The 27,753-nt window shown below is 39.3% G+C and overlaps 1 protein-coding gene and 1 long non-coding RNA gene across 6 annotated transcripts in view; one reads left to right on the plus strand and one right to left on the minus strand.

Moving 5' to 3' along the window:
- Nucleotides 1-27,753, plus strand: part of ARHGEF7 (Rho guanine nucleotide exchange factor 7) — a 109,199-nt gene that overhangs the window by 67,665 nt on the left and 13,781 nt on the right. For 3 of the 5 annotated variants that reach the window (XM_063126135.1, XM_063126137.1, XM_063126136.1), the window contains exons 13-18: nt 375-461; nt 1,146-1,224; nt 3,294-3,433; nt 4,129-4,353; nt 6,100-6,193; nt 7,865-7,954. In XM_063126135.1, the coding sequence (XP_062982205.1) occupies nt 375-461; nt 1,146-1,224; nt 3,294-3,433; nt 4,129-4,353; nt 6,100-6,193; nt 7,865-7,954 (715 nt within the window). Of the gene's footprint in view, nt 1-374; nt 462-1,145; nt 1,225-3,293; nt 3,434-4,128; nt 4,354-6,099; nt 6,194-7,864; nt 7,955-14,055; nt 14,233-27,753 lie in introns of all 5 variants that reach the window. The other 2 variants (XM_063126134.1, XM_063126138.1) reach the window with 1 other exon arrangement.
- On the minus strand, nt 13,154-26,913 carry LOC134398713 (uncharacterized). The gene is made up of 3 exons (XR_010025456.1): nt 26,770-26,913; nt 14,073-14,182; nt 13,154-13,256 (listed from the first exon to the last, which is right to left on the minus strand). It is a non-coding gene; the product is annotated as an uncharacterized LOC134398713 (long non-coding RNA).

The raw sequence follows: 27,753 nt of genomic DNA on the forward strand, positions 1-27,753 counted from the left end.
AATAAATATTGTAGCATAATTTTAACAGTATTTAGTTCAGTTTATTGCAGCATTTACTCCGGCATGTTTGGGTGAAGAATTGGCCAACTTGTCTTTCTCTTCAGCCACTCTCCATTTTTTAATGTAGGGTTTCTCAATCTATGTCATGCATCTAAAGTATTTTAGGATAGAATTCTTGTAGAAATTTGAAAGAAAATCCAAAGCTGCAGGCCTTTATTTTTGGAAAATGGGGTTGTTTCTAAAAATGTGGCTTGATTAATAATAAAGATGCAAGCAAAATAGTGTTTGTGATCACACTATGCCATCTGAATTTTTCTTTTGTAATATCATTTCATGTTAAATTTATATTTTATATCTCTTCTTTTTTATATAAGGAAAAGAATGAAAGATACCTTCTTCTCTTTCCTAACATTTTGCTCATGTTGTCTGCCAGCCCTCGGATGAGTGGGTTTATTTATCAGGTAAAAGAAGGTTTAATATAATCTTGTTCTCTGTGTTATGTTTAAATAATGTTGGATTCAGACTTAGTCACACTTAAAGTAGACCATTGAAATCAGTGGGACTTAAATTAATCATGACTAATTCAAGTCCCTTTGATTTCAAAGAGTCTGCTCTAACTGTGACTAAGTCCACATCCATCCCATTATCTTCAGTCCTTGGGTCACTTGTATCATCTGCCAATGATCTTGCAAAGGTTACATTGGATCTTTATGGTATTTATGCACTTAAGTGCTTTTAGGATCATAGAGACATCACAAATGCAGTATGGATCCTGAGTATGACGGACCTTTCTTCAAGGTCTATAAGAATGGGCCTGTTCAGACAATACGCTCTAAGTTTGTCTGCTAACAAGCTTGTTTAGGCTACTAACCCTTTGGCAGCAAATAGTGAGCATGTTTAAACCCCGGTTATGTAGCCATCATGGTTAGGAATGGTTCACATGACACCCCAAGCCATAATGTTTAGCTCAAAATGCTTAACCACCGTGGCTTAGTGCATCATCTGAATACAGTCAATGTGTCCTAACCTTTGGAGTGGAGGGTGGGGGAGGGAAAACATTATCACGTATGTATGTTTGTTATCTATTGAATAGTTTTGTATATTTGGATTTTATGTGAATAGTGGTTTGGTATATCTGCTTTTAGGGGAAACTACCGCTGACTGGGATGACCATTACAAAACTAGAAGAGAGTGAGAATCACAGAAATGCATTTGAAATATCAGGTAATCTCCTTGTGCATTCCTGTCCCTTCTATATATTTATTTATTTTATTTATTTATTTAAGGATTTTTATGCCGCCATTCAGCCAAAAAAGGCTCTCACGGTGGCTTACAAAAGTATTTCTTGACAGTCCCTGCATCACCACAGTATGCTTCAACATATGTGGCAAAATCCAGCATCTATTCTACCCTCTAAACTAGGGGTGGGCAGATGGTAGATCTCTAGATATTTGGGACTTCAAGCTCCTGGAAGCCCCTGCTGCAATGGTCAGGAATGCTGGCAGTTGAAGTCCAAAATTTATGGAGATCCCACTTGCTGCCTACCCTGGCTCTAAGCACTTCAGTTGAATGATAAAAAGAGCAAGAAGATAGTTTAAGCAATCTCTTCATACAATCTCTGCCATCCTATTTATAATTTACTCATTTTAAAAAAATGTGCTGATTTTTTTTCTCTCAATATGAATTCAAGTCAGGCTTCACACATAAAAATCCCAGCAAATCTGCCTAAAACCAGTAAAAACTGCATAGAAATAACAATACAGACAAGAACCAGAATCAGCAGTCCACTAAATCGGTAGACTTAGTGGGATAAAAATGTTATAATTGTCTCTGAGGACCAATGGGCTTCCTTAAGAAGAGAGTACCATAAACATGGCACCACACCAGAACCAAGACTGGCGTTTGCAGCATGGTTTCCTCAGGGGTCTCAGGGAGGTTCATTTGGGAACAGATGCTCTCGAAGGCCTTAGCTAGACCTAAGGACTATCCTAGGCAAATGGAGTCCCTGCCTGCTCCCGGGATCCCCTGTGTGTCATTTGGATGCACAGGGACGATCCCGGGACGATCCCGGGATATAGGCCTGGTCTAGCCATGGCCTGAGATATACAGCACCCAAGCCTTTTAGGACTTTCTAGATCAAACCTAGCATTTTCAGTTGTGCCCAGATATTAAATGATAGGCAGTGAAGATATATTATAGTTACCTAAGTTTAACACAAGCAAAAAAATGAACAGCCATGTTCTCTGCCAAGCAGAATAATTTACCATCATAGCAGTCTAACCTAGAATGTTAGTTTTCTAAAATCTAGTGGTAATACTCTGTGATATGGCCTTGATCTTATAGGAGTGGTAACAATTAATAGGGAGAACACCTGTAGAGGTCATATGTTCTTGGCCCATAAATCTTAAATTGCAAACTTTCCCCAGGTTCTATAGACAAATATCACTGTTCTTTAAAAGGGCATTGGACAAGGATGCACAATTTGTGCCCATGCCAGCCTTTACTGTGGGCCCCCCAGACATGCCCTGCCCACCACACTGCTACCAAATTCCCTGCTGCCTTACTTTCTACTCCCTCCCTCAGAGATTCTCATACCGATAGCTCTTTCCCCACTTTTGCTAGCAGTGAACTTTTTCGGGATTGCTGGGCGAGCAGATGGAGAGAAGGCTCCATCCCCTTTCCCAAAGTTCCTCTTATGTGTGTGTCTGTGTTCTTGGGAGAAGTGTGTGTGTAGCCTTCAACATGTGCCCCCAAAAGATTGTGCATCCCTGCCTTAGGAGGAGTGGAGTGGCAACAAAATTCCTAATGTGTAGGCCCAAATCAACAGTTCTTTCATTAGAAACACATTTTTTTTAAATTGCGAGATTGTGGTAATGTGATGTGGAGGAGACACCTGAAGCAGGAGAGGTGTGCTGGTCCTTTAAAGCTGTTTGGTATATCAAAAGCGTATCCAGTATGGCCTGAATGCTAACAGAAATTACATTACACTAGCGTAAATTACATTGTGCTAGTGTAAGGAACCTTTGGAGCAGTGCCAATAGCATTAGCTAGCACAATGAGTGTTCTGGGGAATCCCGTCACTCCAGCTAACGCTATTGGTATTCTGCACGAGCTCCCTTATGCTGGCGCAATGTAATTTATGTTAGCAATTGTGTTGCATTGGATTGCTCCCAATGCACAATGTTTTGGCGTGTCAGATGTTGCTCACATGAGAATTTGACACCATAGCTTTAAAAAAGAAATAAATTCCTTTTGCTCTTTGCTTCTGGTTTTTTTTTTCTGTTTGGTTCTAGGAAATATGATCGAACGAATATTGGTATCTTGTAATAACCAACAAGATTTGCATGAATGGGTAGACCATCTGCAGAAGCAAACCAAAGTAACAACTATTGGGACTCCAGTTATTAAACCTCATTCTGTGCCATCTCACACGGTAAGAGGCCACTTGCCTTTAGTCCTGCTGGCTGTAAAATAAGCAAGCACAATAAGTCCTCTGTGTGTGTGTGTGTGTGTGTGTGTGTGTGTGTGGTTTGAGAAAAAAACCGTTTATGTTATAAATGAGTCATAAATTATGCATTGTGATCATTTTAGTGGTAGAATTGCTATTTTAGAACCGTATTGGAGGGTGTTAAAATAAGAAATATATTTCTATGAGGGTTTTGTTTAATGTCTGGTTCCGCGCTCATCTAGTAAAGTCTGCAGACAAGAATTTTGTATGGGCTAGAGAAAGACTTGGCCATTTCAATGCTTGCATGGCCCTTCCGTGAGGGCTGGTGACACTGACGTGGACAGGAGCTGTGTCATTTGTCCAAACCACATGGTTCTGGTAATGTATAAATTGGTCCTGCCACATTCAGAAATGCTGATGTTAGAGAGTCAACCATGAAAATCTGTATTCCTCCCCGCACCCCGCTCCTGCTTCTCGATGTTACTAAGTTAATGCGAATTAAGTTTAGTAGCTTGACATGGTGTTGACAGATGTATCAATTCCAACAAACCTGTTCAGCTGTTATTGCATGGCTCTGTAACAAATGTAATAACAATGGCTACTTGGCATAAAATTAGATGTGGCAATCCCTTTTTATTATTCCTTTTTCTTTGTTTCTATAATCTTTGTACATCTGGCAGCTTCCTTCACATCCTGTTACACCATCTGGCAAGCATGCGGATAGCAAGCAAATGCCACTGACCCCAGTATATCACACTCTTCCACATCCTTCACATCATGGGACGCCTCATACCACTATAAACTGGGGACCCCTGGAGCCACCTAAAACTCCTAAGCCATGGAGTTTGAGCTGTTTACGGCCAGCGCCTCCATTACGGCCTTCAGCAGCACTCTGTTACAAAGAGGTGAGAATGAATAACCCAGTTAGAAAACTAAATTCATTCCAGGTCATAATAAAGATATATATTGTGTTGCCTTATAAAGCATTTTAACTTGGCTTCAGGTAGCATTGATTTAATCATAATTAAGAAAAGGAGTGTTTTTAACCAATGAATCTTTCTGTAATTGAGGGTAGAGTGGGAATATCAGTTTTGAGCGTTGAACTTTGTATCATTTCTGATGTCAGAGTAGGAAAAGAAATCCTCTTCTGACAGAGTGATTAGTATTCCTGAAGTGAGGGAAAATCAGGTGTTAAGGAGAAGTCTGGAAGTTTGTTAGCTTATGGCAAGAGAATCCTCAGCCAACTGTGTCACGTGTATTTCCCCGGTTTCTAGGCCAAGTATAGGTAGACAAAGCCTCGAAATGGTACTGACAGTTTAAGTATGGTTATTATTTAATACAGATTCATTTCTCAGTACCATTTTGAAGTTTTACATCTTCTTTTGCTCCCATTGGTTTTTGCTACTGCCCCCCCCCATTATTATTATTATTTTGAGCCAACATAAAAGATCACAGAAGTTGAAATCAAGAAAGCAGGCTATTTCTGAATTTCATCATAGCTTAGTGTAAGCCTTTGCTCTTCTGTGTTTTCACCAGTATACTTTTTGGGCCAGCAAATGTTTCCTGTGGCCTAATGCTTTAAAGAAGTTTTATTAATAGCAGCTTCTAAAACTGACTCCCTCACATCTGCGCAACTGCATCTGTGCAACTGTTAATGTGATTGTCACTGTCAGTACTTTCTGCATTTAATTTCCTTCTGAGCTCACTCTTCATAATGCTCCATGCATCTGATGAAAGCTTAAGGCAGAATAAATTTATTAGACTTTAAGGTGCCGCAAGACTCTTTGTGCATGTCTACACCAGCCATTTATTCCGGGATCATCCTGGGATCATCCCTGTGTATCCAAATGATTCACAGGGGATCCCGGGAACAGACAGGGATGATCCCTCCATTTTCCTGGGATAATCCTTAGGTGTAGAAAGGGCCTTTGTTGTTGTTGTTTTTCCAAAACTGATTTCCCTTTATTAGGCAGTAGCTCATAACAGCAAACCATGATTTGGCCATTGGTAACCAAGTCTTGGGCTCATGCACTTCCTCTTCCTCTTTCATGATCTGATGGAAGTCAAGGAGGGGGAACTATGTGTTTGCATGAATGTGGAGGGGAGGCCTAACATGCAAACACAAGACTCAGACCGTTTGGGAGTCTTCTTGTCACGTTCTTTCACCACATTTTTGTCTAGATCTTAGGGAATGTCTAATTTAGGAATAGACTGGCATATCTTTGTATTCATGTAAATTAGCACGGTTGTGCGGTAGAACCAAAGTGCTTTCTGTCTGTTGGTCTCCCATTATAACTATTCCAGTTGAATGTAAAATGTATTATTTGTCAACTAACAGAAGCATGGGGGAGGTCTTCGGGGCTGTTTCCGTTAGAAAAGTCCGTGTGGCAGACGAAGTTGCTTTGTGCAAGTTTGATTTTGTTAGCTGACTTGAGCACCAGTATGAAACCTAGATATAAATGTTATCAATAAAGAACATTTCTATTGGGATGGATTTCTTGGACGCAGCCTGAAATAGTAACAAAACGTGGGGATATAGTTTATGTAAATCATGAGTTGAGTTAGTAATATGGAAGCACCATTTGATTGGTATGTTTTGATCTCTTGAAACAAATAGGGTTTAATTGTGTGGGTGCTCTTTACCCAATCAGGATCTCAGCAAAAGCCCTAAAACAATGAAAAAACTGTTGCCCAAGCGAAAACCTGAACGGAAACCATCTGAAGAAGAATTTGCATTGAGAAAAAGTAAGTGCCTTTTTGGTATATTGAGAGAGTGAAGGCTTTTAATTCCTTTTGGATAGCCCAAAAGGTTACCATTCTTGGCTATTTAAAAAGGAGGATATAATGTATTTAGAGTAATTCAATTTGAATAGAACTTGTATCCCATTCCTGTGCATAGTGGCTGGGTCCACAATGTGGGTTGTTGTTGTTAAACCGTCGGTTATTGTGTTGTCTGAACGTAGTGCTTTTTCTGCAGGGTGTGTTATCATGTTGTGAGAATGCAATGCGTTTTCCACAGGGTTGCTTGTTAACTAGGCAGTGTGGCTCGTTAACCACCCTGAACAAGCCAACAACAAGCGATGGGTTGTCAAGGTGGATTATTCAAGAAAAATAAACCACACTGCGGAAAATGTTCTGCATTCAGACAACATGATAACCCACACCGTGAAATAAGCACTGTGTTCAGTAACACAATAACCCATCACATTGACTTCAACAAAACACAGTAGTAGTTATATTAAAAGGACTGTTGAGTTGTATTTCCCATGTCCAAAAATTTTCTCTCCTCCGCATAGAGTATCTGAATAGCTTTAATTTACTTGTGGCGAATCCATGCTGCCTGGCATCCCATTTTGCCAATTTCTTCCCCCAAATTATCTTTTTCCCCTTTTAATACACATTCTATAATTGAACTTCAGCTAACATCAGAAGTTATATGGGTTGCTTTAATTCCCTTGAGTAAATACTGGCATAATGTTCTAAAACCCTTGGCAGCAGGCATCACTCTGCAGTCAGTTGTTGCTAAAAGGGCAAGCTTTTAAAATGTAAAATGATCTCTGTTAGAGATTATCCCCTTGAAGATCTTAATATGTCAAATGGTACCATGCTAGTGAAGTAATGGGGGCTGGTACCGCTTTACCGACAGCAGTAGTCATTGTTCAAAGTTCATCCATAATACACGACTGGATGGAGAAGTTGCTAGAGGTTGGTCAGGATTGGTGGAAAGAAGTGCCTACACTGTGGGAGGGTTCAGATGATTTATTTATTTATTGCATTTTTGTACCACCCAATAGCCGAAGCTCTCTGATCATATCTCAGCTCATTAAATTGAGATATGAACAAGCCATTTGCCCATGCATGTAGCCTCTTCGCATAATCCAGTGAGCAAACCAGGAAGTCTTCTGTTAACTGTACTTTGCCATTTTGTCCAAACTTGGTTTGTTCCAAAATTGTTGACTATAGTTGCCTGGTTCAGACATAATAGAAAATTATGGGCAATAGAAAATTATGGGCAACAGTTTTGGAGCAAGCCAGGCTATTAAACGACAGTTTGAAGTTGGTTTAATATCTTGGCTTCTCAAGGTGATTTTGTTTGTACAAAATGGGAAACTGTAGTTAGCTGAAAACTTCCTGGTTTGTTTGCTGTTTCGCATGAAGGGAGGAGTAAAGGGGCTACACATGCAGGCAAAAGGTTTATTCATATTTTGCTTTATTTTATTGTTCAAATGTGGCCAGTATGTCAAGACCTACAAGATTAGTCTTGATCAGCACAAGATGCTGTGGCCATATTGACATCGGACATTTAGTGATATCACAGATATATAGGACTGGTGTGTCAGTCATGATGTTTGGTTGGGGTGACATTGTATAGCATAGTCCTGCAGCTGAATTAATCAATGTGTTTGTTTTCCACAGGCACAGCTGCATTAGAAGAAGATGCTCAGATTTTAAAAGTCATTGAAGCTTACTGCACAAGTGCCAAAACGCGCCAAACATTAAACTCAAGTAAGTTCTAGAAAATGTAAATAATTATTTGAGTCTTATTCATTCAGTCAGTAATAATCAGTGGTCCTAGCTCTTTAATTTTTCTAATAGATGGGGGTGTAAGTCATAAAACAAATAAATCAAATGCACTAAGAATAATGCAGGTAAATGTTCGTAATGATTTAAATATAACTCATTCTGTGTAGCTATAAGGAGGTTTAGTGAGTGACCTCATGTGGTCCTCTGCACCCCCGTGCTTCTGCAGTTGCCAGATTTAGCAATACGGTATGCACTGTGATAGTCAGACCTGTGAACAGAACAGGGACTGCTTTGTTTGTTTCTGGATTTTTCAGATCGTGCATACTAACATTTTAGTTCTGGATGTTTGTGATGAGATTTGCAGTCCATGCTCCATTACTTTAGACCATCCAACTGAAGTCCCTGGTAAGACCATGGGACCATTCTAGAGTAATTGGACTATAACTCCAAACCATGCATTTCTCAAACTTTCAATATCTGAGATATAGTTTCGATCTGGTTTAGAACTGGAGGCATGGGTTACCTGACACTCAAAAGATAGGTATGTATTTGTTGATCAGCTTGCAGAACAGTGGGTAGAGATTCTCCTTTCAACCAAGAGAGAACTAAGTTTATACCGCCTCCTGGTATTCTGCCCTTTCCTTAGTCCTGTCAGCCAAGGTTCAGAGATTGGACTCTGCTTCTGTGCAATGGTGATGCTTCTCGGATTTCCTCACACCTGCCTACTCTGCCATGGGTTGTGTTTGACAATTCCTATGCATCTTTACTCCCTCTGTTGGGATGATCTCACCACCCATACAATGGCAAAGAAAGGAGTTACCAGTGTTGCAAAGGGTCTATCTCCTCTGAGGGGTGTAGAGTGGTGTATACAAGGTAGACATATCTCCCCCTCTTGCGGTGTAGTTTGGGAATCGCTGCCATAAGCGTTTTTGTCCCAGCCTAATATTTCCATTTCTAGTATAATATTCATGTCAACTTTACAGATTGTATGGTTTTTGATGTTATGTCAAGTGCAGCATTTGCCAAACCCCATCCTAAACATACCATTGTCGGTATAGCAAGCTATAGGATAGTATGAATTGTACATAATTCTTATGTACAAGAATAGGCGGGTTATATTACCCTAAGCACAAATGTATCTTGTAAAGGAGAATGGCAAGTGTTGATACATGGCTTTATGTTCAACAAGATACACATTTTTAAAAGGCTTTTAGACGCATTCACATGGAATGAGTATGAGAATGAGTTCTGTGCTGGTCCACTCCCACTTGGTTTTTATAGTGTCAGCAGCTACACAAACTAGATATGGTTTGATTAGGTTGTTGTGCCCTTTACAATACATGATTCATAAACCATGAACAACCCCTGATGTGCAATCATGGCTTATAAAGAACTCAATAAGTCAGAATCCTGGGTTCAGGCAAGACACTAAACAAATAATTTCTAGTTTGTTCAGCTGATCATTCTAGCAGGAGGCTCCAAGCAGGAGTGAAGCAGCTTGTTCATGGCGCTCTGCCTTAACTTTCCATGTGAATGCAACCATTTCCTTTTACTAAAAAGGATAATGGGACATAAACAATTGATAGCAGTTTAAATAGTAATTGTATTACAGTTATCAATAATTCCCCTTTATTCCAGTAATATATCTATATATGTACTTTTAAAATTATCTGTATGTTGAGCAAAGCTGCTGTTTTCAATTACTCAGATATATATCCAACTTACACTGTGTCTTGGGGACCCAGGTTATTTAATCTTAAACAAGGCTGCAATGGTGGAGATCCTCTATTGTAAGTAAAACATTGCACCTAACAAGGGAATCTGCCAGCATGTATTACATCTACATAAGGGAAGAAAATACTCTTCTTAGATTGTTCCAGTTTGCACAGTTTTGCCATTAAACATAAAGCTAGTTCACAATTTATATTATGTTCCAAAACTGTCAAATAGTTTGCTATTGGCAGGAAACAATGTAGACATTGGTAGCTTTTTGTCCATTAAAATGTCATAGGGCTTACATTTTTGTCAGATTTTCATCAACATGCATTTTTGAGAATACCTAATTTCAATGCTAATCTTATTAGACTGGCAATTAGCAGTCATGCTACTTATTACTTTGGAACATCAATTAGGGCTCATGTACTTTATGAATGGAAATTTGGCCCTTTTTAATCGTGGGAATTTATTGTAGGACTATTTTTTCGTTTTTTCATATTTAGATTTTTTTTGGCTAGAACCTTATGAAAAGGTCTGTAATGTTTGTGAGCCATAGTAACAAATAATTGGTGTTTGGTGCGGTAAAATTGCTGGTTGCTATGATATGTTTTTGTGTCTTTGTGTTTAGACTATTTTATGATTCCCTGCTAACTTAGACTTTGTCTTCTAATTTTACTCTAGTCCTACAATTACTTTCAAGTGACATCTGTTATGATTCCATGGGTGATTGTACCAGGGTGGGACAAAATAAATTGATGATGCTTTAAATGGTACAACTGTGCTCAGTTGGTTTTGTCATTTTAAAATATATTTATATAAATATATATGTGTGTAAGGTGACAAGAAGTATTATGTGAAACATATTTTTTTTTAGTTTGTGCAAATGTGTGTTTACAGAGACACACAACTGGTGCAAAATGTATTTTGCTTTTTGCTGGTTTTCCCTTTCTATGTATATTTTGTAAATATACATAGTGCAAAAAAATTTCATTGCATACATCAAAAAATCTACAGCTTTTATTTGCATTTATCCGCAATGAAAATGAAGGTAATAGCAATTAGATGCACGGCTTCTTTTTTCCAAGGCTGCTGATATTGTTAAAATTGTGTTTTTTGGAAATTCTCTACCCCCATATAATTTAACAGAAGTTAACAAAAGAAATTGGATATGGCTTTGTGTTTTGGGAATAGGTTTGAGTGTAGATGTAATATTTCTCAATCTCTTAATTGTGCTTTAAGATATTGGGGAAGGTCTATGTCTGCACCTAGCCAGTGCAATCTCTTTATATCCAGTCTGTCCTCACCTCTATGTTCACATTTTGCCTGTTCTCCATAGTGCAGATCTGGCAATTTTGCTAGTAGCACCCTCCATTTGTCAGATTTGGAGGTTATGCTTTTAGAAATGTGAATTCAGCATGGCCAGGGGATCCCATGCTCTGGAAATCTGTGGCATTAGAGGTAGGACAGATGTTTTTTGTTTCAAATTTTGTAGAAAGGTATTTTTGGGAGATGGGCATGAAAAAGAAAATGGCTAGTACTTGGAGTTTTCCACGTCTTCTCTTTCTTGTTATATCATGTCTTTACCTCTGTCTGCTTGCTGCTCTCAGGGTAATAAAGGCATTTCTGTAAGGGCCTTTCCGCATGATCAGTCTACTGTATAGCAAATGTGTATTTGCTTCTCCTTTGAGGACAGACCATGCATCTTCCTCCTGGATTTCACTACCTTTAAGGGGAGATTGCAATATTTATTTATTTTATTTATTTATTTATTTTATTACATTTATATACCGCCCCATAGCCAAAGCTCTCTGGGTGGTTTACGGAAGTTAAAAACAGTGAACATTAAAGAGTGAACATTAAAAACAAGTATACGAAATTTAAAACCATCAAAATATTTACATGGGTGAAAGGCAATCCTTCCCAAAGATAACACACTGCCATTACAATTGCCAAATGGAATGTGGTTGTGTAGATGTCAGAGATCCTAATATTTATTTATTTAGAAATTTTTATTCAAATAAAGAAGCTCCTCACAGTAGCTAATATCCCTATTGGATATTTATTTTTGTTTCTTCATGCTGCTAATGTTGAGTTTCATATTCTCTCTTTTTTCTGCTTGCATCATTCTCTGAGCCCTTAAGGTATATATTCTGAAAATCTTGTGTGTATTCTCTGTGCTGTGGATCTCCAGCACAGGAGTGCTTACTTAGCACATTTTTCTAAATTGTTTCGCTGCCTTTCCGCCCTCTTAGTGCCTTTTCCCTCCTAGCAACAAAGGCAGCTCCCTCCCACTTCTTGACGTTCGTAGTGCCTGCTAGTTAGATTTGTAAGAAGGTGGGCAGAGATAGTAGAACTGATGCCCACATTTGCTCCCCGCTGCGGCAAAGCTGTCCATTCCAGTATTATATGTGTGCACAATATTTTGATGTCTTCACTGCACAGAGAATGTCAAGAGCATTGCCCACAGCCTAAAATGCCATATTATGGAATGACCCATTAACAAATTGATCATGTGAAAAGGTCCTTAAATAATATTGGAAGAATGAGAAAACAGTAGCTGCAGTCTAGCTCCATTAAGCCCAGGGGGTAGTCTGCTTTTAATATCAATAAGTATGGTCTGTGATCATTCACCCCAGTACAGAGAACCATGTGTGCTCTGGTGTGGACATGGTGCTTCTGCATGCACAATCTTGTTTCCTCCATGGAAGTGGAGGGGGAATCTGTAGCAGTCTTAGAACTCTGGCCCGATTCACATATGCAGTCTGTGGCATGATGGATGGTTGAAAGCACAACTGAATGAAGGCAGCTCCATGTTGCAAGCTGTTTGCCTAATATGGAGATATTGAACTTCAGGCCTGTGGGCTTAATCTGCCCCACCTGGGGGCCCTGTCTGGCCTTCTGGAGTTCTCCAAATGGCCACACTCCTTCCCCTTGCCCCTGACTGAATAGTTTGGTGATTGGGCAGCTTTCCCCTAATCTAAAAAGTAGAGATGACTCTTCTAAGGGGTACTTGCTAGCATGAAGAGATTTAAGCTCAAATGTGCTGGGATGTTAGCTCTGCCTTCTTTTGCCTTTGGTCCCACCCACTTTTGACTTAAGATCCACCCATGGCCCCAAGACAGTCCCTGAAATTAAATTCTGCCCTCTGGCTGAAAGAGGTTCAACAGCTCTAGAGTAACACATCTCCCCAAATGGCCCTGACAATTTTGACAAAACTATTTCCAATATTTTTTTTCAGGGAGCTTGTGTTGGTGTGGTTAAAATAGCTGCAACATGCAGAATTGCTCATGCAAACAGCTGGATATGCCTGTCTACTACTTTTTCCAAGGGGTACCCAACCACAGGCCGCATATATGAATTGGACCTTAGCAGTCTTAGCTCCTTAAAATTTTCTCTAGATCAGGCCAATTAATATTTATGATATTAGCTTTCTATATAGATAGTTTTCAGTTTCTCTGGGTATTTTTCATTTTGAGAATTATTCTTCACATTTGTTTCAGTTTTCCTTTTCTTCAAACCACATGTTCAGGTCAAGTTTCCCTTCCATTGGTATGCTTTGGAATGGTTCCTATGCAAAAATAGAGAAGGAATGACATTAGTCATGTACTTTCCAAGAAAAGTATTTGAGTAGGATGGTAGACTGCTGACAGCTTCTTCTACTCACTGACTTTTTTTCACAAATATTTATATATACTCCTCCATGCAAATCATTCCAAAGACATTCCCATGGAGATAACTATTGTCAAAATAAGCTTTTAAGGTGAAAGTGATTTAAAGGTAGTGAACAATAAAGTGGGCAAGCAGACTTAGGTGAATGATAGCTGAACTCGAGTAAATTGAGAATACTTTAACTTTCATATGTGTGCAGCTTGTTTGGTTTACAACATTTTGGCTGTGTAGGACTTTTCTCAAGACATTTCTTCCGGAAAGGCAAAGCAGTGCAGCTATCAGAACCTTCTGATTTAAAAAAACTGCTCTTTGGATTCATTGTACGTCAGAATAGCACCTTTCCCCCCATTTTAGGGTTTCAAAACTTCCTTTTTAACTATAACATTAAAATGGATTCGCAAGCAGAAGCACCTTCTAAACAAAACAGTGAAACCCAATTCTTATTCTTATTGTGACAGTGTTTTTTTTCTTTCTTTCAGTAATCTATGTGCTAAGTATAATTTGTACATAAAACCCAACCAAAATAAGGGTAACAAGATTTGGTGTCTTTTTAACAATATTTTCTCTTTTCCTTTTCTTCCCGTCACCTTTTGCTTTTGTTTCATGTGTTTTGGTTGTGGCTTATCCTGTATGTTCTCCTCCTCATCCCACCTCTGCCTGTCTACATCCACCATTTCATTTCACCCATACATCCTTAGCATGGCAAGGCACTGACCTGATGCATAATCACGTCTTGGCTGATGATGACCAATCAAGTCTAGACTCCTTGGGTCGTCGCAGTAGCCTTTCTCGTTTGGAGCCTTCCGACCTCTCTGAAGACTCTGACTATGACAGTATATGGACAGCCCATAGTTACAGAATGGGGTCTACATCTCGTAAGAGCTGTTGCTCATATATCTCTCACCAGAACTAATGCACTTCTGAGCTTTTCTTAACAAATGCTTGTTGTATCACAGCCTGCTTTTCTTAGATGTTTTCTTGCAGTTTCTTGTCTCTTTAATGTGATATTTAACAATCTCTGGAAGAAATTTCTGATACTTCAGTTGTACCTTATGGGATACACTTGTAGGATCTTTTGATATAAAAACTGGCAGCATTGATATGTAGCTATGATGGTCTGAGGGTCTTTTAAAAAAAGTTTCAGTGTAGCTACAACACTCTTTTCTTCCCCTGCCCAGCCCCGTTCTTACGGCATTTTGTGAAACAATGCTTGTGCCATTCATATGGAAATCCTTTAGCCTGTTTAGGTTTGTGTGTTTAATAATAATAAAAATATAAAGCAGGGAAGACAAAACACAGCAACGGCAACAAACGCACAAGAAATGGGAAATTCAGACAGTTGTATATTTAGTGAATCTGTAAGCTCGTTTATAAGAGAACAAGCAGCTCCTGGTGTGTCTTATTATCCTGCCTCTATTTCTTAAAATGTTGGGGAGAATCACATATATGCTTCAGTCATTGAGCAAGTGAGTTAGACATGGGAAGGTCCATGATTGCAAAACACTTCACAAATATCCATTGACCAAGTGACGTTTCTTCCTACTTTACGCTACAGATAGTGTAGAAAATAACTACACACAATCCAGGCAATTGTGCAACAAGGGTCACACATCCACCAGGGATTTGGACTTGTGTTTTCTTTAACAGTAGGCCCACCTTTTCCCTGGTCCCACATCAGACTGTGTTCAACACTTTGAAGTTTCAAAAGCAGTTTGCGGCATAGATGTCTGGTGTGTCAAGAAGAAAAATGTAAACAGTGCATTGGAGAATTTGCAAGCTTCTGTGAGCCTGAATAGTTCTTTGAACTGTGGCTGGCAAGTTATAGACACACGCTAACATATACATGAGTAACAATAAATTATAGATCAATTTCAGTAGTGGGGGAGACCTAGACGATAAGCCACTCATAAAGGACTTTTTTAAAAAGCCAGAGAGTCTTGATTTTGGAAGTGCCAAAGCCGTGCATCCCATTGGCTTTTTGAAATACGTTCAGGTTGAATTTGAGGGAAGGTGGGTGTTTCTTCACATTTTCCTTATGCCTGCGACATGTATATTAAACCTTTATTAATTTATTTCATAAGCACATAAACATACACCCAGCAGCCAACTTTTCATTTCAATTAATAGTACCCTTGCATACTTTATGCAATACTTAGTGTGCGCAACTCATAAAATAGGAACCCAGAACTTTTTGTAAGAAATTTTGTTATGCAGAAAAATTGCTAGGAATGTTTTTTGTTTTTTTAAGTAATTAAATAAATACTACAATTGCTATTAGAAATCCTGAACAGGTATTCCTGCTAGCATGCTGATTTTTCCAAACAACTGTACCTAGTGTTCTACTTGCCACTCTTTGAACAAATGAAATTAAGCATTATTCCATTGTTTCTTTTTGGCAACTTGGTCATAATTGCTTCCGACTTCTCAGGTGATAGATATCTGTAGATCTGGGGTTTCCGTGCTTAGTGACTGAACAGGATATCCTAAGCAAGGATATTGAATCAGACATACTGAGATAGACGCAGGCCGTTTCTACACCTGCCTTTTTTCCAGGGATCATCCCTGTGCATGCAAATGACACACAGGGGATCCCGGGTGCAGGCAGGGATGATCCCTCCATTTTCCTGGGATAATCCTTAGGTGCAGAAAGGGCTGCAGAATGACCTGCACTTAATTTTATGTACAGTAATTCATTGGTAAACATTCCTAAATTGTAGTGTTCAAGAGAGAAATTCTTATTTGCTAGCCATCCAGTAGCACAGAGGGGCAGTGTACCTGGATGCTGCTCCTAATTGAACTGGTGCCCCTTATCCCTAAGAGCTAGAGAGGCATGCAGCCGTTTGGAGTGCGGCAGCTCACGTGGCATGGAAAGTGGGACCCGATTTGTAGGTTCCCCCCACTTACTACTAGTAAAGTATTTCCTGCAACTCCCATTAATGACTGAATACCAGCACTTCATTTTGTAGAGCTGTACCACTGCACAGTCCTAAGACTGCCACAAGCAGCATAAGTGACCTTACACAGCACAGCAGTAACCCACAGGGATGAGCCCAGAGCACTGATTCACTGTGCTGTTATTTTTCGTTTTGCTAAGGTTAGGAGTCATTTCCCAGCACATATGTGAGCGAGAATAGATGTAGCCTCATGATGGCAGTAGGGGGATTTTAAACTAAGATGAAGTTTGCAACAGCTTAACGAATAGTCTGCAATTTGAGTAGAGAAGAGGGAGCAGCGTCTTAACGCTTTTCATTTTGGCTAGCTTTCCTTCCAAAATGCGCAACCGGATTGATGAAAATACGTGGGTACCTCTCCCTACCATTGTAAGTGGAAAAGCAACGGAGAGCAGGCAGTTTGAGAAGGAAAATGGCCAGAGGGAAAAGGACTGAACAGCCTTTCTCTTGCTGTTTATCTATTCAGATTTGCAGCCTCCACCACCGCTACTTTTCACAAAAACAAAGCAAGAAGTTAGGAAACTGTACTATTTATCCTGCTGCATTAAGATCTAGTTTATCCCCGAGAGGAGAATGGGCATGGAATGTTTGTGTTTTCCAGGTTGCCAAACAGTGTTCCTGTATGCCTCCTTAACTCTCACTTTTATATATTTTATAAAACTCAGTATTCACTTTAAAAAACAAAGTTGATGACACAGAAGGCATAGTTCATTGTTACCATTAATCGATAGTGTCCTGGTTTTAGAAAGTAGATGTTTCTTACAATGGCTAAAAGCTTTTTAATAACACTCTAATGCTCTTACGATGTATTATGAATTTGAAATACTGTGGGCTGCCTAGAACTTTCCATTCCTACTCAGAATTGTGTTTGACTAGTTCTGAATATTCAAAGCTCTGATAACCACCATTCATTATTACAAGAGCTGTGAACCGTTATCAGAACAATAACATCTTTACACCAGTTTTCTTTGGTGTAACCATACCATTAAAAGTCGTTATTAGTGTTCTCACTGTGGCAGTCTGCTGGCTGTTGCGAATGGATTATTATGGATCAGTGGGATTAATACAACAGGAAATTATTAATGCAACAGGAAATAATCCAGTGTTAAAATGGTGGTATTCAGCCCAAAGTTTTAGTGTTTTATTTTTGTGGAACTTAAAAATAATATTAACAATGGTACCTTATGTTATGCAATCTGTAAGATAAGTGTGTACAGCTAGTATTATTATGAAGGCGTGCAAAATTTGAATTAGAATGTAGGTGTGAGCCATTGTGGGTCCCTTTCACACGGCTTAAATGGTATTGCCATTCAATTAGTATTTACTATAAGTTGACACTAAGCTATATTAATTGTGTGTTTTGCATATTCATGACAAAACACAATAATATGTGTATATAGTGACGTAAAAAGAAGAATAAATCTATATATTGTGCATTTCATTTATGAATGGGAGAAGCCATTTTTAGTAAGTTACTGACTTTTGGAAACAGAATATAGATGTATATCTGAATGTGCATTGTATTGTACAGTTTGCATTTTATTGTTTGTGGTGGCATATAACAATTAAGTGTTTTCTTTTTAAAAAGGTATCTGTTATGTACAGTTGAAATAAATTTTGCATTTACTAGCCTATGCCTTTAATATTAAAGTTATTATGCCGTGAAAAGGGCAACATCCTTTTATAATTTTATTTCTTAAAAAAAAAAAACCTTGTAGACAAGCAGAATGGAAACCAAACATTTAAGTAAAGGTTTTAATTTAGGACATGAATAGACATAATATGGCCTGCTTGTGTATTATTTCATATTGATTCTGCTTTACGTTGGGTTTTAGCTTGCTAAAAAATAACCTGTAAATATTTTCATTTTAAAATATTTGTTATTTGTGTATACACATGCTAGCTACTTTTTGTTTGCAGCAGTAACGTACGAACTTTGGGTTATTTGTGGGTTTAATCATTGTTCGTTCTTAGGTTAACTCTGGGTTACTTAACTCACAAATAATCCAAAGTGTTCACGTTTGGACATTATGCTAACAGCATACAAATGGTAGGTTGTAGGTTGTTGCTACAAACCAAAAGCAGCTCACGCACGGTGCGTCTCCCTTTAAAACCTATGATTTGTCACCGAATAATGCTGTTATATACAAACAGTTCCGCTAGGTGCATACAGACATAAAGCTAAACAATGCTTTAGCATTATGAGCACAAGTCTATATAAACCATAGTCTGTTGTAGGGTTGTTGAACCATCAAGCAACCCCTGTTGCCCGGTTTGAATAACACGACAAACCATGGCAACCCCCTACTGGAGGTTGAATATTCAAAATGGCTGCCGGCACACACCGCAACTCACTGTGGCTTAAATAAGCTACAGTTGGCTGTAATTACTATGTGAACTGGCCCTGTAAGTGTAGGTTTAGCATGTTTATGATGAGATATAATTGTAATTGTTATTTTTTAAGTTAGAGGGAAAATAGTATTTTATTTAGGATCTTGTGTGAAAAATCAAAAGCGTTTACATTTTTAAAAAAATAAAAACCAATTTAAATTTTTAAAAAGCAAAGTAAAAAACAATAAAAAACATAAATTTTTATCCACCCTGCATGTGTTGGAAGACAGTAGGGTTCTCTTTTCTTTGTATTTGGTGAGGAGGTTGCTTAAGTAACAAGGAGAAAATGGGCCAAATCTTAAAGTGGAGGACCCTTCAAGGGGTTTAAAGATATATATATATATATATACATATATATGTACAAACTTGGAGCTCTATCATGCAAGCTGGCCCAATAATATTAATGGAAGAAGCAGATCTATATGTACAGTGTGGCTTCCCAGGTGAGTGAGGGACCTTTTGCATATATGTTGGTACCCTGACATCCATGAGAAGTTGATTGATTGGAGCGTTATGTCCATATGTCCATAAACTGGCCCTTAATTTCTGTCAAATTCTCATTATGGTACCTGGATTTTTTTAAAAAAACAGTTAATGTCTATAATGTTCTTAAATGTTTTACTTGTGTGAACTAAAGAAGATACTGGATAAGGTCCTGGTATGCAAATATTATCTTGTTACTGCTATATTGGCAATCCATGTGAACTAATCATGATTGCTTTTTTCCTACTGAGCATCTCCATCAGTTAGGGATTTATGGGCAGGTCTCTTTCTGAAGTAAGTATTCCTGTGTCATTCTTCATTACAATCGAATAGCTTAACACAATGTACCCTTTTCTCTGAGGATTGACATCTTTAGTTTGTGAAAATATTAGGAGCTGTTACTGTAACTTTGCAATATTGAAGTTGTGTGTTTCTTGTGTCTGTGGTCCTATGCACACTAACTTAGGAGTAAGTCCCATTGAACAGCCAAACTTACTTCTGACTAAATATGCATAGGATTAGGCTGTCAGTCTGTTTAACAGATTTTCATTTTACAAGTAGTCTGAAAACTTCTTTGAGTTTATTTATGCTCATGTTTGGTCACCCTCTGTGCCTTAAAATGGTGTCTGATATGTCTGTTTAGCTACATAGATTTTCTAAGTATCTCTATATTCAAATTTGTCAGGTTAAAACTAAAAAAATAATTAATTTTATGTGTGATGAGGTGAGTGCAACAGCTAAGAGGAATAAAATGGTGAAAAGTGCTACTTAAGTAGGTTAATGTTGAAAATGCAGACAGATAAATTTTACACAGCAGTGGATGCAAATCTAAACTTTAATTGTAACAGTAATCCATGGTAATAGTCTTAAAAGAAACCAGAATTGAAAATTGGTCCTTCATTGGTGCAACTGTTGCGGAACAGAAACAACTGACCACAAATACAATGATGTGAATTCTTAATTGATCTTCCATTCATATAAGGAGTAATATTTTCCTCCTCCATCAGCAGATTTCTTTACCATACCCCTACCCCATACCATTCCATACTCAAAAGTAAGTGTGGTAGACCTGATCCAGATTGGGACCCTAGCATAGGAGATGGGGGATTCCAGCCTTCACCTCACTTTGCTCCTTTTTGGGAAACCCACACCTGCAATAAGTGTATCCATAAAAGGATCCCTTGAAACAATTGGATTCTTTCCTGGCAATGGAAATTGAAGTGGTCCTGATCTAGATTGCGACCACCGTTTGGAGGTGGGGGCTAAGGACTAAAGCCCTTCTACCCGCATGCTAAGGTCACCAGATCCCCCACATTTAGTTTTGAGCAAAGTGAGAGAAAATGTGGCTGCTAGTTACACCTTTAAAGTAATGTTTTGTTTGATTCTCAGGACTTTGCTAGACCTAAGGTTTATCCTGGGGTCATCCCTGCCTGCTCCCGGGATATCCTGTGTGTCATTTACATGAACAGGGATGATCCCAGGACGATCCCAGGATAAACCTTAGGTCTAGCTAAGGCCTCAGTCTCTGTTATGCTGTAAGGTTGAATTTGGTGAAAACAAAATGTGATCAGGGTCAGTACTGAGAATTTACTTCATAGTTGCCTTATTAGTAAATCTCCTCTTAGCATATTGATTTGAAAAATGAATTCAGGTTTTCTACTGTATAAAATATATATAATCATTTTCTTAGTTTGATTCTTCATTATTGGAGACCAAAAGAGTTTGATGGAAAGACAATCTGGAGATCAGTACAAGGTGTGTAGTTTGACAATGGCAAATACTGTTATGTAGTCTTCTAGAATAGGTGACTAGATGTTAGCTTGTATAGCAGGGGTAGTCAAATGTGGGAGGGCCAGAGGTCATTTTGGCTCCTGGGACAACATCGCTACTGTCTTAACCAAAGCTGTTGGAAACCTGGAATGAGGGTAGACAGCTGGAAATGCCCCGACTCATCCAAACCAGGAAGTGTTCCCTGAAAAAACACTTCTGAACCCCCTCCCAGACTGACTTGAGTTTTCTGTCCTGGGTGTATGAGATGCTCTACTTGCAGGAAAAGGCTCTCTTGAGCTCTGCATAGAAGTTTTATACTATTAAAACAGAAGCTATGGATCTGTTCCAAGTGCCCTTAATGTGTGCTCTTGTAAGTGCAGTGGTCAGGTGTCACAGTACCCAATCCAAAGATAAATGAGTGTAATGAAATATGCTGGCTTACACAAAGCAGAGCAAGCCTTGGCCCTTGCCTAGTTACTGTCTCCTTTTTTGACAGAGTTACCATCCCATGGAAAAGAAAGCTGCTAGAGGGGATGTACGGACCTCCAGCACCAAGCAGCTGTGAGAGGGACTCCACAAGATAGCCAAGATATGCCTTAGTTTCAAACATGGTAGTAAGCCTCTGTTTGCTAGTTTCCCCTTTCTGTGTGGTAAACTGTGTGGGGAAGTCCCTCAAGGAAGTTGTAATAGAGATAAAAATAACAAGGAAGGACATACCCTCTATTTCCAATAGGGAATAATGAAACTCCTAAACCCAACAATAATTCACTTCATAACTATAAACCTTCATTCATACAATAAGTTTATAGGAACCATATAGACCATTCTAGAAGTAGTCAATGAATTCTCTTGTGGTCACCCCCTTCCCAACTTCACTTAAAATTATATTCCAGTCAGTCCAGGGGAATCCCAGATCAGCAGGAGAGTGTGCTCCATATAATGTGAGGGCCCCCGCTGTCACAGGGGTGGTGGGGAGCTTTCAGTACTTTTGTCAAGCCTGGGAATGGTCCTCAATAGACAGATGGATGAGACATAATGTTTTCTTGAATATTAACTCCCATCTTTATTATTCCTAAGAAGAACAGAGACTGGCGAGCCATTCTAAACTTGAAATTCTTAAACAAGTTTGTCAGGTGTCACAAGTTCCACATGGAAACCCTCAGTTCAATAGACTTCAAAAAGAAAATGTCCTCACCTTCGGAAGCATGTCTACACATTTCCATTCATTATCATCATTCAAGATTTCCAAGGTCCACGTATGGGGATGAACTCTTTCAGCACAAGGCCCTCTCATTTGGCCGCTCATCAGCAGTCAGTTTTCGCTCCAGAGTTGTGGTGGCTCCGATTGCTCACCTTTGTCTCCATGGCATACATGTTTAACCATGTAGCCAGTCCTGTGATGCCTTTGTAGACATCTTTGGTGTAAGTTGCGTTTGAAATATTGTATAGAGTTCTAGTCGCGCACTCTCAAAGAGAATACAGACCTGGAAAAGATGCAGAAAAGGGCAAACTAAATGAGTAAAAAGTCAGAGCATCTTCCCTAAGAGAAAAGGCTAACATTTTGGAGAACTTTAGTTTAGGGCGTGGGAGGGAATGAGTCATAAAATAATGAAAGGTGTGGCGAGAATGTATAGTGAGAGTCTCTTCCACCCCACCCCCATTACACTAGCACTTGGAGTTACTCACAGATTGATTGGCAGTAGATATAGGTCAGACAAAGAAAGCGCTTCTTCACGTAACACATAATTAACATTGGGATGCTTTGCCCCTTGGAAGGAGAAAGGAATATTGGGCTTACATAGTGAATTTTCATTCTGTTCTATGGATGGAGGTCAATGTACCCTGCCCTCTCTGGATGCCGGGTCTTACTGTCAAAGGGATACACATGGGAAGGTCTATGTCTCCCTTGGTCTTCATCAGTGGTAATTTGTGTTCTGGGTGTAACAATTCTATTTGTTCTTCTCCTCATTGGCACTAGTACTCATTTATCTGTGGGTGGGGGTGGGGATTTACTTTACTTTTTTTGTGATGGGTTCACCTAGCCTATTGTTTTTAGAAGGTTTTGGGGGGGTCATGATTTGACTCAAATTGGGTGGGGATTTTGGGGCTGAAGCTTGTGTACTTCATTAAGGACCCCTCTACCCTCAGATCTCAGATTTTCCTTGATAAGGAAACACACAGTTGTAGTTTCATAGTTGATTGGGATTTTTATATAGGAAAAGATAGGCATGTATCAGACCATTGGTTCATCAAGCTCAGTACTATCTATACAGATTGGTAAATGTCCAAAGCACTACAGGGAAACAGGAGGAAAACCAAATTAGTGTACAGTTTATGTATATTAACTCCATAATCAAAATGTTACAAAAGCATTTGAGAATGCAGAATTCATTTTATCCTGACACAGCCTATATGTATAGAGACCATGGATGAGTTTTGCTTTGTGCTCACCATCTAACCAGTTGCCTGATGTGAAGATGGCAAGGCATTTCTCCCCAAATTAAATTTTCTAGAGTTTCAGTGGCATCATTATTATAGCTATTTCCTTGTGTTACCTAATCTATAGGCCCTATGATTTAGTGCACCGTGTTTGTTCCTGTTTTCTGTTTATTTGATTGAGCGTGCGTATATGTACATAGTGACCTAAGTTACTGTGTGTAAGATAATGATGTGTTGATGTTAGGGTTGTTTTAGTTAAACTGTTCCATTGAGAATTATGGAGACACACAGATAAGGAATAGATGCCTTTGGTTGTCACTAGGAGACTGCGAAAGCCCACTTGATTATAAGGGTAGAATACAAGCATTTGAATAACCCTTGTATTTATATGTCTCTTAGGCTGCAGTACATTTGTTAGTATGAAGTGTAAAGTTGAGCACTTGGAGGCTAGTAGACACTATTGCAGACTGGAAGGAGAAGGCCCCTGGGTCTTGGTTGATGAATTGCATTTCATCTGACCAGTATGATGTGGCTGCAAAGACCACTCTAGAATATATGTTTTTATAATTTCTGCTAGATTTCAGGGCATTGGTGGTATAAGTTCAAACTTGAAACGCTGTCTAGTTTTAGTAACCCATGACAGATTATGAAGCTCTGTGCTTTTAAAAATAATAATCCAACACCCATATTTTTGGCAACACTTTTTGAATTTTCCAGTTGTTTTGAGGACATAGACCATTTTATATGATCAGGATGATGTGGACAAGGACTAAAGACTACATTTGAAACATAGAACCTGCCAGATTTTTTAAAAAAATGCTTTTCTTTGCCACTACGTGAATTAGAAATGTAGTTGTGAACCACCCAGAGAGCCTCAGCTATTGGGTGGTATAGAAAAATGAAACTTAAGTTTCCTAAACCTGCTATTCTAAACATTTGTTTCAGTCCTCTGCAGAGTTTGAGACCCTTCTGGGATTTGGGGCCAATTCACATCTTTAGGTTGGTTTCTCGAGGATATGGGTTGATTTGGGGCAGAGAGTATCATGTGTTGAAGCAGGCGTCTGATTGATTGACTTTCACCATGCATTGTACTGCACAAATCCCCACTAACCTGGCATCATGGCGTAACAAAAGTTTGTATAAATTGGCCTTTGTTCAAATCAAAATAAGTGCAAAGCAGCATGACCCTATAGCTGGTCTTACATGAGGATTTTACCATGTCCAGTTCCTATGTAGAACTGCGGTATGGTGGAAGTGAAGCCTTGTCATTACTCCTCTCCCCCCACGCCAACATGGCTTCCTCTCACAGGAGTGCTGTGGTGTTTATTTGACTTAGAGAACTACACACGTGTCCTTGTAGGTTAAGGATGGAAACCTGTCCTCAAGATCAGTCCGGAGACCCTTCGGCTGGCATTAGCTTGGTGTGAGTGAATTCGTACTGCCAAGGCAGCTGTGGGTTGAGTTCTGGGCTCGGTCATTTCCCTTTTCTGCCTCCCCCAGTAATGTATCCTTTCCATTGTGTGGTCGTTTGTAGTGGGGTGTGCTGTTCTATTGGTTTAATTGGGACTCCCTAATGATATACAGGCCTGGGCTTTGTATCTTTTTTGTGATTTATTTATTTCAATATATTTTTCAATCAACTTCTTCAAATGGACTCTGCCTGTCAGCTTTCCATATTTTGGTTTTAGAACTGCAAATTGGACAGCTTTAGCCAATAATCATTTTTAATCCCTTACCGATTTTCTCTCTCACCCTCAAAGTTGTTCTTGGTTTTATGCATTACTAAAAAGGTATTTTTCCCAATCTAAAATTTACCAGTGAAGCAAGTACCATTTGTTTTCATATTTTCTGGTGGTATTAAAACACATAAATGATACTAATCACTAGTTTAAGTGCCAGTTTGCATGTGAATAAAATTAATATGATTGCCTTAAGTTTGTGTCCTGTGTTCTGTATTTCCCTATAACAGAGGCCTGAAAACTGTTTTTTTAAACGTATTTTTAAGAGCTGCTTCTACTGGGCAGTATAGAAATGAAATAAATAAACGTTGGGGGAGGGGTTACGTTTTTAAGTTTGCCACTTAAACATTCAAGAGCAATATTGTATGAACCTAATTGTTTTGTTTGTTCTACAAAAGATACTCCTATTTCCACATAAAATCATTTTCCACGGAAGAATACACTGTAATAGATTGCTGCAGCATACAACCACTACTTTTCACCACAATTAAATTGCTTCAGTAGTTAGTGCTACTCTCCTGTTCAAGTGGTTTGTGGGTAAGCTCCTGCAAAATGGTGGGGTTAGAGCCATGAGAAAATAGGAACACGGGAAGCTGTCTTATACCCAGTCAGACCATTGGTCCAGTATTGTTGACACTGACTGGCAGCTGCCTTCCAGAGTTTCCGGTGGGACTTTTTCCAGCCCTACCTGGAGATGCTGGAGATTGAACCTTGGACCTTCTGCATGCAAAGCAGGTGTTCCCCCCACCCCCACCGTAGGTGACTGCTTCCTGGAACCTCAGTACCTTCTCCTAGTCCTCCCAGCCCAAGCTCCTCCACAGAGGAGCTTCCTATTTCTGGGCACTGGGCCATGGCACATCCATGAGCCCACCCACACAGTTTTAATAAAACAAGCCAAAATATTTAAACCATCTTATATACAGACAAATTCATGGAGAGTGAAACCATCAATGCCTGCAGATCATGATGGCTATATATTACCTTCTGTATCAACTGTGTTGAGCAGTTAAAATGAATACATCAGAATATATTCACTGCCAAAATGCACTTCACAGTTGGAGATCCTTCTGCAAGCTCATGTCTTTTCTTTGTAGAAATGGAAACGTCTTTGTGCAGAGTGTCACATTTGCAGAGCTTGGATGATGTAGTTGGTAGAGTATGATGGCTAGGGTGGGGGAAACTAAGGCTCAAATCACTCATATATGAAGCTTATTGAGTGGATTTGTGCAGTCAGTAGTCTCCCACCCTCCCTCCCTCTCTCTGCCTAATGCCTAATTCCCTGGATGGGTATGACAACAAAATGAACCCCATGAAGGATAACTGGGATACAAATGTGACTATTGTCAGGACATGTTGGAACTACAAGTCCATGGCTGTTGGAATTGTCCAAAGGATGCACTCATGGTGGATGGCTATCCAGTATTATCCAAGCAACAGCACATTAGGCTGCTGTTCACACTTAATAGCTTATCAAAGATATGGAAAATTGGTATGGGGAATTATGTTGTTCCAGGCCATTTTTGATCACCCCTCACATCCTCATGGTTATGATCCTTCACCTTGCTCTAGTATTACTGCATTACTCATGGAAGTCCTCTCATTTGTCCAGATATTCCTCCAGTGCTTCCCAACGTGTTACCTTTTTGTACCTGGAGCATGCATCTTATGCCTCCCAAGTTTCTATATAAAGGCTTTATCCTCCATTTCAGACTAGATTCTTGTGCCTTATGCTTTGTCTTACCCCTCTGGGACTGTCAGATTATCCCATACTGTAGAAAAAGCATGTAGTCTGTTAGTGCATTTGGCAATATATCCATATACCACCTGTCAGTGAATCAAATGACAGAAAAGCATAGTGTGAAAGTACATAACCATCCTCAACAGGGCACTTGTGGCAACTACGGGATAAGCTTTCAGGAAACCATAGGATGAGAAACTCCAGAGAAAAAAGAGTTCTTCTGTGACTCTCCTGCCAATTACCATGGCTGTCCAGAAGATTACATACAAACAACGTGATAACGTTTAATGAACAAACTCAAACCTGGATTATAAATGAAGCTGCTGTGAAGTAGGATAGTTTGGCAGCAGTTGTTGGGCTGTATCCAACACTGCTAGTTCACTTTTACCACTGACATACCACCAGCATCAGTGACCTCTAGAGGCATGCCAATCACATAAGCTGGCACAACCCATCATGCCAGGCTACACTACTGGCCTACCACTAGACACTGCTTACACTAGTGGTATGTCAGTAGCATAAGTGGAGTGTCAGTTTTGGATAGTGCCTGTTACGCTTTGGATTTAAAAGCGAGGATGTGCAAGTATGTGTATGCACACACATGTCGGTACATCCCAAATGCTAAGAGCAAGTATTGCTCTGCTCTGTTGTAGATGGCCAGAACAAGGAATGGAACTAGCAGGCGTTACAGGAGCTTGATAGGAACCCTTTGAGCAGTTGAGGGCAAATGAAGAGCAAGTAGAAATCTCCAGACAAGGAATCATAGACTCATGGAATAGTAGAATTGGAAGGGGCCTATAAGGCCATCGAGTCCAACCCCCTGTGGGTGGGGAAAGGGCAATCAAATTTAGTCTTTATTTCTCACTAGGTACAGCAAATAGGAAC

Source organism: Elgaria multicarinata, chromosome 5 (genome assembly GCF_023053635.1).
Source record: "Elgaria multicarinata webbii isolate HBS135686 ecotype San Diego chromosome 5, rElgMul1.1.pri, whole genome shotgun sequence".
In the NCBI taxonomy this organism is placed as follows: domain Eukaryota; kingdom Metazoa; phylum Chordata; class Lepidosauria; order Squamata; family Anguidae; genus Elgaria; species Elgaria multicarinata.